Consider the following 12,383-nt stretch of genomic DNA (forward strand, 5'->3'; position numbering starts at 1 on the left):
TGTAAATGTGATATCTTCAAACATGGTGTTGAGTAATTCATGTGCATTGTGTACCGAACCGGGACACAGAATAACAGGGCAACCGATAGAACCGCCCGACCGAACAACTAATCGTGATCAAAGGTGAGCTTCTGTCAGGAGCACGTAAATTAGCACACACGTAACACTACTCAACGTACAACTACCAACCCATCACCACGCATCACTACGCTCTCTAACAACGCACTGATGACGTCACCTCGATTGGTGATGAAACGTTCGCGATCAAATTGCCAAGCTTAGCGAATAAACTAACGATCATCTGTGCTACCTGAGCTACCAACATGTATAGCAGTCTCAATGTTTGGTTAGCAGAGTGGACGCCAAATGAACTTGTTAGCCTCCACTGAGTTCTAATCAGCAAAATCGGATGACTTAGTTTTATCGGATTGCGTGAACAATATGAATTCCTAGTAGGAATCAGTTCGGCTACGGTGCTACGGAGTCAACAACCTTGGCTTCCACCCCGTTCAGATTTTGCAATCTAATCTCACTACATTTCTAGCCGAGTAACCGGGACTCAGTGCAGGAAAGGCTTAAATATCAAACACGAAGACAATTTCGATATCAAGTATGCAACCTGATGATGATAACAGCGAGAAATTCTGGCATATCACACACTGTGGTTCCCTCTTTATCTACCAGTCTAACTTGTGTGGGCCGAGAAGGGATCTGAAGAAGACAAGATAAGGTGATTACAGCGCCAACCAACCTCATTTAACCTGTTTGCAAGAATTAGGTCTACATAAAGCCATGTGAAAACGGGACTCCACGAGTTCCGACACACTGTCTTATTAAATCAACTAATTCTGGATTCACTAGTGAGTGCGTGGACTTTATTTTCACTCAAAGAAGCCAGGTTCACAAAAGACAACTAAATGAACGAGGGCTCATCTGGTGATCCAGTTATTTTTATAGGCCAAACACTTGAGCAGCTTGAGAAGGTCATCGAGGACAACGAAGGAATCCCAAGAAAATGTGAAAATTTTGAAGAATTGATTCATGCTTTTTGCTTTAAAGTTGGGGAACATCTTGTACACTTTTAAAGCCACCACGAAAATCTGAGGAATGGGGTTGAGTAACTTGTTCCCATGAGAACCATACTCTTCGCTCTGACGGAATCTGATTACCAAGTACGTTATACGAGATAATACAGTAGAGAACGAAATTCTCGTTAAAAAATTAGCTGCGAGGATCGGGGCGTGCAAAATCGGATGAATTCGACAATCTGATGTACTTGGCAAACTTGTGTGTATATCGCCATTCCGTCTAAAAAAAATTGTCCCTCTAGTCTCTCCTTTTAAGCTCATGTTTAGTCAGCTCGATTATCCCTTAATCTAGAATCGAAATGATTCATTTTAGTTTTCATAACTATTCAGTGCAGTTTCTAGGCTCCGCAACTTAGTGACCAGCGCAGCACCTATCAGGGGGGCTTGCCTTTTCTCACAATCCATCTAGTTGTATAGTTGGAAACATTGCTTACTGGGTAGCATAGACCAAAGTATTGTGACTAGGAGAAAATATCGGTGAAATCGTGAAAACGATCGATAGATCGTTCAGCTGCAACATCCTTACGATGCCATGCGAAGGAAGCACGAGGGCTGAGGTACCGCAAGGTTTTCCAAGCATAGACATGAACAGTTGGGATGCCGGGACTGTGTTTGTTTGAGCCACAGATCTTCCGGTGAGTTTGTTCGCACCTTAAACACTGAACTGCCTCCATTGGTGGACCACATAAGGAAAAAGCAGAGTTCTCAACTATTCGTTTATCGCTGTTTCAGGAAAGGATGTTGGTTGCTACGAGGACAGAGGGGAAGATTATGGAGGCTATCAAGATCGGACGGTAGGCGGACTGGTGAGTAGTTCATAGTAGTTGATAATCACCAAGGTTGTACATATGCTATAATTTATGTCTACTGCAGCGCAAATGACCTTTCAGAGCTTTCCTCACCTTCTTGTACAGTTTGTGTATTGGTAGATGTGCACTGATTCCTACCTTCTCACACGGCAGAGTGATCTGAATCTTGTCTAGAGATGGCACTCCTTACTGACATATCATCAGCTGAAAGCTTTTCGAGGTGAACCATTCCTAAAGTGGGTTGTTTTTATTTTGCTCCAGTAGTCGAAGCATGGTCACTATCATCTGGCAGGTCTAAAGCGGAATTTTCAGTGGAAATTCCGTCTTGTGAGGCCAGTCTATGCCGAAATTCAGAGAACCGTTGTAAAGCTGTTTTGTCCTCATTAGGAATCCTGAATAGCGCACATCTCGAGAAGCTTCAGAGAGTCTCTAACCTGCGATCTCTGGGATAGAAGTCTGAACATGGCTGATCAACAATGCAGTTAACTCACAGAATATACCGCCACGGCTGCACTCAATCACGTGGTGGTGAGTTGAGTGGCTTCTCGAGTGTTAGTTCTCAGACAGAAATTCAGCTCATCTCCATGAAAAATTCCCAGATTTTAATCTAAAATAGAATCCCTGTTCACAAACCTTCCAGAGCCAAAAAGATTGAAAAGAACATCGGTTTCTGCCCCACTGGTGTAACGGTGTATACTACTGATGCGGTATGCGAGTAATATGTTTTCACGTAGATCCGCTTCGCGTCTCTTGAAAAGTGAGATCTATTACGGAATCTGTGGATTCGCCTTGTAGCATTTGCTTTCATTTGAGTAAGAGTCAATGAATATCCAGGAAAGTTCAGGAAGACGCGTTCAAGGAGAAGTTGGATGTACAGTTTTGTAAACAAGATGCATATGAAAATTCTGCTCCCCTGTCCAGTAGTCTGTAACGGTTCAGTTGGTGTTTCTTTCACTGGTACAGAGTTGACAAATTCACTCAAAACTGAGTTGCGCCGCTGATAAATCCGCTGAAATGAAGAAAATCCCTGTTTGACCATGATAAGCTTTGTTCCCAATTTATCCGGATGCCCGTGTGAACAGCTTCAAACTTGCTCCGCTTTCATCCTCACAAACCCCACTCGTACGAATTTGTCGTAGTTAGTGGACGAAAGCCGGATTATCAAATGACTTGGTCATTTTACTACCACGTGGACAAGAACAAAAACGTTTCCGAAACGTCCTTTTTTGTGCGTCCATACAAGTTCTCCAGTTTGACTCACACATGGCGTACATGAGTGAAAAAAACAACAACTACGTTGCAACAAAAATGGAATGAGACAGCCTTTTCAGGAATTAACAATTGTTCCAGAGATCCAGGAAATTAGGAACCTCCCATATGTTCCCAGTCTTTTAATTTTGGCAAAAAATCACATGGCGAACAAGCGAAATATATTTTGAAGTCACGCATTGTACGTGCGCAAAAGTATGATGTGTGACAGCATATTGTTTTAGCTGAGCGTGAAATTTAAACCCGAGAATCAAGCAGTTTTGTCTTGATACATCCACCTCACGATCATAATGGGCCGAAGAGTATTAAACTTTCAGGTCTGACCAATGTCAAGTACTCACACTACACCAACACTCGATATTGTGCAGTTCTAGGGAAGTTCGTACTCATTTCAAGAATCACTGGGTCTCAGAGATAATGTAGCACTCAAAAGGACAACCATGACTATAATTATTAGCTTCAGTCTTTACATAGAATAAAGAAGATCAAATCCCAAAATGGTATAATTACGAGTTAAGAGGAGACACCGTCGAATTTAAGCTGAATCTCCTATTTCAGCTATTCTTTGGATAGATTTGCTTCACAAAAGTCACCTCATGTCTGTGCATGAGTGCAACTCTGGTGTTCCAGTAGAACATACGGTTGATGTGAATTCGAAGGATATGCCTACCCGATAAGCCTCAGGAATGAAGAAACATGTAGCGGAGCGATAAGTAGTGTGTTATTTCAGAATCAAATTTTATATCCAAAAGGATTGGAAAGTAATTAGTGAACTTGTTGGTGGGAGACAAAATATGCGCTAGGCCAACGCTCAACTGAAAAACGGTCGCAAGATTCGTCAAGATAGAATGATTCTGGTCGGTCTCGGAGAAGTTCACCTTGAAACGGAATCACCATTTCCGTCAAACGGATTGCTTCATATTTTTATTTGAGCCGTGTTGTCAGGGCAGAAAGCGAGAAACGTGACAAACTGGTTTCAGTAGGACAACAACTTCAAAAGGACAACGAGGTATATTCGGATGCCACGGAACAAAATTTTCGAGACACACATTTTGCGTTTCTTGCAAGCACACCTTTGGTAACGTATCCCATCATCTCGAGGTTTAGTGGAATGACTGACCACTTCAGCCACTTTACGGAGTTTCGGACTGCCCGGAGGTCAGCCGCTCTCAGTAACTGAACATCAAATCCACAGGACGAATAAGTCACGTGCGACTTTACGGGCTGAACGAAGACATGCTTTCAAGAAATACACTCATTAGCAAACCAATTTGATTTTAACGAGAGCCTCAACTGAATCTCTCGTCTATGATATCCTACAACCGAATGTGCTGCAAACAGTCTGTCTGATGATCCAGTTGACACGATATTCGAGATATCGCAGTATATTTTCATAAAGAAAACTACTCACAAGGTTACTGAAAACTTTTCGACAGCCCACGACCGGTTTTGCCCTTCTTGGGGCTCATCAGGTAGGCGCAGTCGCCGAGTTTCCGTCAACCTTATGTTCTATCTGATTTGCAAATGAGTGTATTTCTCAAAAACAGTCCATTCTGGGTTCGATTAGAACGTAAGGTTGGTGGTAACCCGGGGACTGCGTCTACCAGATGAGCCCCAAGAAAAGCGAAAGCGATCGTGGGCTGTCGAAGAGTTTTCAGCAACCTTGTGAGTAGTTTCCTTTATGAAGACATGCCTTGTTTGATCAGAATATCAGCCAATCTGAATCGAGCATCCATGACTTGACGCATCTCACCTCCTCATGAATATTCTGGCGCGACCTTGTGGAGTATTCTGTGATAACCCTATAAATACGGCTGTAATAATCCTCGCTTAGACTCCATTAAGTATTATCTCAAGCTACCGTGCCTTTTGATATGCCACGGTGGGCGGAGCAGGAAGCCAAGGGACCGATACAGAAGTTGTCCTACCGTCAGCAAGCCACAGCACGGACTAATATGAAGACTGACTAGGTGATTCGTTTTCACTTCAATGAAAAACAGCTTCCGTTTTACCTGTGATATCTATCGCTTGCGATTTGAGAAGTTTCACTTCGCTACGGAACTTGTTTCGTGACGACTTGTTGGTAACTGTACAGCGGGCATCAAAGTTAATAGCAATTGATTGCCTGGGACTGTATTGTGACTTCAATGTGTTGATGGGTATAGCAGTTAGTCTTTCTAGTGAAGGTGTGTGGACCGACAAAAACTGTTTTGTTCATAGCCACACCACTCTCGTTTGAACGGCTGTGTTCCCGTTCTGGCGTAATTATACCGGTGAGCTATGAACAAAAATACCTATCCCGCAAAACCCCAAAATTGCAACCAAAAATCTGCCCAGTGGGTTTCAAGCGTGTGTCACGCTACCTGACTGGGAAGTCCTGACTGGCGGGTCAATCGATCGTCACAGTTAGGGTCGTCGTTCGATGAGTCGGGCATACCAATCACATCGCTCAAGTGTGAACACGTTCGCCTGTTCAGAGGTGATAATTCCGATGTGCCCAACGGTCGTTGGTGAAGCAGTGGTTACACGCTCGCCTCGCATGTCAGACGTCCGGGGTTCAAGTCCCGGCACGCCCATTGGATATGCACTGCTGATGAGCTCTAATAAGATCGAAAATCGAGTCCAGTGCTTCCCTTTGGTGTGGACTCACCGGAATAACTACACCAGAACGGGAAGACAACCGTTCAGACGAGACCGGTGTGGCTATGACCAAAGATACCTATCCCGCAAAACCTCTGAAAAAAGCTGCTTTCCTTGCACGGGAATGCTCCGAAACGCAAATCTGACTTTCCTGAGCATCAACACATCGAAAGTGTTCACGGGTACTCGTTTCGGTACTTGGTTGTTTCTGAACACCCCCTGGATTTGGTTAGCTTGAACGAAATGCATTGGAAGATTCGCGCGCACTATCACAGTGGTAAAATTCAATTGCAATCTGTCCACTCACTGTTTGTGGATGATTGTTTTGGACTCAGCTTCAAGACAGTACCGCTATTCGATATTCCATACGTCTACTGACAAGTGTTCTTAATCAGTGACTCTCTCTCAGTGGCTCTCTCTAGAAGAGATCAAGGTTAGGATCGCCTTCATTACTTTGCTACTGGCACACAAATGATGTAAGCTTTAAAATAAATTCTGATTAGGCCAAAATTCTTTCAAAGGTACAATCTGTTTATCACGGCATGGCCAAGTTTTGAGTTCTGAAGCCAGCGTTCCAGAAAAATCAGGTCGGATACGTGTGGATAGGAACTGATTCGAACCATTCGAGCTCTCATGTCTAGCTGACGAGTTTTATGGTTGTTATGATCAATCCGAACCGCAATGACCTCGTATGAACAACTAGGGTGTGTGAATTACCCACTCAGGACAATACCTCCACAAGCTGCTTTGAGACTGAGCATGATTCGTCTATTTGGATTGGCCAACGAAAAGGAAACAAATCACGAAAGCCGCTCTCCGGTGTGAGTATTTCGTTGTTGAGTCAAATCATTTTGTAATCAGACTCACCTCATTATGACCGAGCCCTCACGGACATGTTGACGAGTTCCATCCGTGGAATTGGGTGATTCCGGCAGCTGAAGTCATGTTTTCCAGGAAAACGACCGGAAGAATACCCACACCAATTCGCAAGATCAAAAACTGACGTGTTTTTCGGCATCGCGGTATTATTAAATAACCCTTCTCTCACAAAGCTTACTGATGAAGCAAACTGTGTACCTCATTTTCAAGGTGAGTTAAGCAGGTAAACTCAGGCTTTCTGAACGTGGATTCGAACCCATGTCGTTGAAACAGAAGTCCGCGCTTCTTACCTGTTGGGGATATCAATATCCCCCCAAAAAACGCTGTATTTTTATGTGTGCTAGCGAACTTCCGGCATCTTCAAGGTCAAACTATGAATAAATCAATGGCCTATTGATATTCCAAGAAATTCAAATCTGACCACTTACTTACACGATACCATCTTTTTACTGACTTGGGTTCGGAAGCTCGGGGCATCACCTGTTGATCGCGTGTTTTTGGATCATTAAAGTTTGTGTCCGAGGTTTTTCGTCTTCTTACTATCCGCCGTGCTAGGATTCTGGATCAAGAAACATAGAGTATTGCCACAATCCGCATATTGTTAGCTCGCTGGGTGACCGAACCGTAATATATTTGGCGACGGGGCTACCTAGAGCCATGCTTGTCGCCGATGATCGCTTGGTTCCACATTATTGACTAACTAAGAATCTATTTCCTACTTCTCGATAGGGTCACTTTTCCAACTAGTGCACCAGATGCTTGATCATGCAAGTTGTCATTTAAGCCTTCGAAGTCGAATCTTCCAGAAGGTGAACACACCTCAGTTAGTTACCATAATATTAGACCTGACTGTAAAGTCACTTCTTTATTCCACACACTACCTCCTTTTTATTGGATAACCTGTTATTTATTCACAACTCGACAAGTTTGAATTCCGAGCTATGAGTCACGTTTCGGGCGTTCCAGACTGCGGATATTTTCCAGATAATCCCCGCCAGAAAATTGACCACCGCCACCCAAAAAAGATTAGAAAAAGAGTATGAGACCTGTACTTTTATTTTTTATTGAAGAGGGTGAAATCGGGACAGGTCATTAGTGATTTTCATGAAAAAGTCCGTTTTTCTGTAACTTTGCCTCCAAACGAACTCACACAATTAGCTGTCCACTGAAGACCGGTGTGTGTCGTATTGACGTTTATTCTGTATCTTGTGGTTTTTACGGGAAGCTATTAGCGTTTCATCGATATCGGCGTGTGGACCTGGGCTGCCGATAACTGTTGGAGTCTGCAAAAGTCGCCAGGCGCAAAATTCGCCAAAGAAGTTGTCCCAGTCAACGGTGTTCGTGTGGCCAATAGATAATTCTCCTGAGCGGAATTTGATTTTGGCCAAACTTTTGGATCAGCAATAAATGAATAGAATTACTGCCCTAAACTCCATCCTAGACCGCTCCAGCCACGTTCCCTTTCGAAGACCGATTTCTTGCCGACACTGTCGGGCACTACGCCTCTACCTGTCATTTGGTGGCCATTGTTGCATAGACGTTGCTGATGGATCACTCCGTGGCTTTGCAAAAACGCATTGCCATCTCCTTGTCATGGAACGAGAGTGAAAGCCTCAGAAAGTTCATTTAATGTTTCACGTTCGAACGAATAAAATTTTTACACAAACCTAGGCTAGATGTGGATAAGGAATCGTTTTCATCAAAAGTAAATCAGGGTTGTGTGCGTACACTAAATTGGAGCTGACAAAAAGTGGCAAGGCTTAACCTTTCGCACATGCACTTTTGCGTTAGTGACGAGACTTATCTGGAAAAGATCCAAGACTACACCAAGCTCACTTTTAAACTAGTATGTTACAATGAATATACAAACACAAGATACTCCTCTTCTGACCCCGAAAATGTGTACACAATCTATGCAAAAAAAGAGGTGGACCAGGAATTTTGAACCTATCTATTAAATACAAGAACTTTTCTCAGTGATATGGGGGACAAGTTGAGAACATTCCGATGATGTAAAACAATAAGAGAAATCTTTCCAGCTGCACAATTCTTAGTTCTCAGTTCAGTTTCCTCATATCGCGTTCAATCAAACTGTCTGTTTTCATGTACCTCTGCAGCCATGCAAAAACTGGAATATCCACGCTAAAACCAGTTCAAATAGCTTTCGATTTCGACTTCATCAAAACGCCACACACAGCACGGTCATCTCGGCCTTTGACGAACGTTTGAAAAAGTTCAACTATTGCCGTAATCCCGGTGGGACCAGTTCTCGTCCATGGTGCTACACCATAGCACAGTCCGGGTCACAAAATGAGAAGAACTACTGTGATATCCCCAGTTGTGGTAAGTGCAACCGAATTGTTCCCACACTCCCACGCTGAGTTGTCGCCGTGTTCCATCCATATTTATGACATTTTAGCCGACTGTAAACAGTAATTTGGATCTTCCATTACCCATGCATGAGATAAGTCAATTACCAGAGACAATCACCCCTCTTGATCAGAATTTGAATGACGGATCACAACATACAGGGTCGAACGTCAAATTCCCAACTACGTTACTCGAGATATACCTTGTGTTTACTCATTTAAACAACAACCAAGAAAAGAACGCTTGTCACCGATTCATCAAAGACACCGACACAATGACGATGATGATGATGATGATGACTCCACTACCACTGGAGGATGACTGGTCAAGTTACTATTGGCATCGCTGTATTGTTTGCTTCTCGAAACCGTAAACCTTCGGTCCACGACATAGCTGCTTCCAACTGGTCATCTGCCTGATCGACCTACATCTCTGTTCCATAAGTAAAAATGCCACTCCAGCGACAACAGTCTAGAAGAGAATGCACGTAGCTGAGCTGACTGCTTGTGTTCTGTTCGTGATGAATGAATTTTGCGGTAGGCTGTCAAGTCAATCTTGTCGAAATTATAAGGAGACGTGCTAATCACCGACAAGATTTCGGAATTCGCACCACTGGCTTTTCGACTGGCGACTTTTGTCTAGGTACGATTTAAACGTATATCTGAGTAGCTGACCGAAAGGCTTAGTTTTCAACTGATAGTCGGGGAGCTTCCAAATAAAATAGTGAAGTGCACATGGCTGATGCTGTCGAGTAAAGATGAAACAGCTGTAAAGTGCTGTTAGGCAGGATTCCCCACGGATCCCACTATACCACACGTCTTCAGGTGCTGCTACGGTCGATAGGCCTAGCCCGCACTAGATTGGCCAAGAATTCGGGACGCTTGCCGATCCGGCATCAAGTCGAGATCTGATTGGTCGAAAATCTGGACCCAACAGCCAATCATGACCCAGTATTGATCAAATGCTGGTTGCCAATGTCGCATCCAGAACGCGTCAAAATTTCCAGAACGTTATAACCACCTACGCTATATATACGAAATGCTGTACAATTGTTCTTGACTTCGTTTAGGGCATTAATAGACCTTGTGCAACATTGGTGGTTGTTTTGACTTAAACGCTAGCTTGGGAGGCTCAGACCGAGAACTAAGATGAGGAAAATTCCGTTATTACAAGTGCTCCTCGGTTTTCCAGCCTAGATCCATTTGCTTGCAGGAAAAAAAGTTTTGCCTGTGTCATAAGGCTGACTAGGACTGCCTCGTCCGGCATCGTGGACCTCAACAATCCCAAAAGAAACTTCGAACTTCCAAGCTACCAACGAATGCTCTCGAGAGGCATGAGACGTTTGAACGTTTTTCGCAGACTTCCAGAAAAGATGAAGTCAATAAATTTGAATCCGAGCTGTCGACCTTGAACTTTGAAATATCATGTCGTTGTGGGGTGATTCTAAGTCATGGCTGTACGGCAGTGAAGCATTGGTGTTGAGCACTGATGTCATGCTGTCGTTGATGATGATGATGATGATGGGGTGATTCTAACGTATTAGCTGATGTCAGCAGCTTTCTTTTTAGTCTGTAGAGGAAAGTTCACTCAGCCGATTTAGGTCTCGATGAGAAAATGCCACTTTAGTTTCCATCTCCAACCTTACTGTTCGTTGCAGTCGGGACTTCCGGTCACATTACACAACTGTTCGACGCACTGTAACCACCTAAGAGCACCGAATCGTATCTCGATAAACAGTACAAAGAATTAGGATAAACAAATAGGTTGGCTATCAGCATACATTTGTCTATGGCACTGTTACTGACTATTCTAAATTTCACCAAGTTAGTTTTTACAGAACATCAGTCACATGGAAAACGACGCTTTTTCCGTGAGACTGGGTCCGTACGCAATCACAAGGCACACGTCCTCATTACCCTATGAACAGTACCCACAGTGGGACATGACTTACACTGGAAACAACGCTAATCACCGTTCAAACATGTGGCTGCAGCATGACCTAGTTCAGACGACCTTCCGGAGCCGTCTGTTATTACCACTGTCGCGTCTGAAATTTGTATTCACGTAGATGATTGCCGCTTCTAGCAGGCCAGCTAATCGGAATTTGATTGATTGGCCGAAATCAGGTGACCGGCAGTAAGCAATACACAAACTAAGGTGATGATCGTTTACGAAACAGATTTGTTCATCTCACGCAGGTGGACACTTGTGGTTCGGAATTGCAAGATGTGGTGGAATGCCAAACATTAGGACAACAACAATTTGAGACAAAGCAATTTGCGCAGATCACGTGAGTAACTCGGCAGAAGTGCGTGGGCGACTCACAAACCCACCACGGACTTGTTGAATCCTGAATGAAGATGGACAGCACCCGAAGCGTCATAATAGGTCATAGAGCAGCACTTAGAATGAATGCAAGCGACATCCAGAGAGCTAGTGTTCTAACATGGCTAGTGATTACTTCATTGGTGGAGTTGGTGTTGGTGATATTCCTGACATTTTCTCTCAAAACTTTATGTCATTTCTTTTTCAGTACTGCCCAACAACATTCCAGACTTTTTTATTCCCTCTTGTTTTCTTGTATAGATGGACCAAGCATTCTAGGCTATCCGTTGATGGACAAAGATAGCGCTTGTGCGTCCAATTTCTTCAGGCAAATACAAGTTATCTCGATGGAGGGTAAACCCGAAATCAAACTGCCCTATTGTATAGCTCCAGAGCGAATCCTTCACCCAGCTCACCGACGTGAGCCACATTCACAGTTCACAGAATTCTGCCTCTTCCCTCTGGGAAAATCGACCCACTGTCCAGCGGGTAGGTCACGAAACTGGTAGATATCTCACAGGTTTCAGCTATCACACCTTTGTAACACTCGTTTTTCAGTCGCTCGCGAGTTCCCAACCACGCCATTTTCGCGATAGGTCATTTCGCTCATGGACTCATTTTAATTTCTCCTACTGAGAAATGTTATCTCTGCCACTGCAGATCACCAACATCTCATAGAGTGCAGAACTTGTGACTATATGGATCAGAAACCTGACCGCTGCGCGCTGAGAACGCCAAAAGACTTTCAGTGTTTGACCATCGATGTCTTCGGAGCATTGCCCGAATCTGGTGGCAACACCGGATCAGCAATGCTGAAGTAGGTCGAATGGTATTCGAGAGAAATAACTCACCCTCGATAGATGATTTGATCACACTGCATAGGTTGCGCTGGCTTGGCCACGTGCTGCCAGTCGACCGACTTCCTCGAAGGGCTCTTTTCACACAACCACGTGAAGGGTGGAAGAGAGCCAGAGGCGGTCAAACAATGACTTGGCAGCGAAGT

At 43.9% G+C, this 12,383-nt stretch overlaps 1 protein-coding gene across 1 annotated transcript in view; it reads left to right on the forward strand.

Annotated features, from left to right (window-relative positions):
* T265_01652 (hypothetical protein) overlaps nucleotides 1-12,383 on the forward strand; it is a gene marked incomplete at both ends in the record, with an annotated part of 100,312 nt that overhangs the window by 7,590 nt on the left and 80,339 nt on the right. Inside the window, 3 exons of the mRNA XM_009165718.1 lie at nucleotides 1,821-1,894; nucleotides 8,803-9,028; nucleotides 11,642-11,869. Coding sequence (XP_009163982.1) covers nucleotides 1,821-1,894; nucleotides 8,803-9,028; nucleotides 11,642-11,869 — 528 coding nt within the window. The remainder of the gene's footprint in view (nucleotides 1-1,820; nucleotides 1,895-8,802; nucleotides 9,029-11,641; nucleotides 11,870-12,383) is intronic.

The sequence above is a fragment of the Opisthorchis viverrini genome (genome assembly GCF_000715545.1).
Source record: "Opisthorchis viverrini unplaced genomic scaffold opera_v5_18, whole genome shotgun sequence".
NCBI lineage: Eukaryota > Metazoa > Platyhelminthes > Trematoda > Opisthorchiida > Opisthorchiidae > Opisthorchis > Opisthorchis viverrini.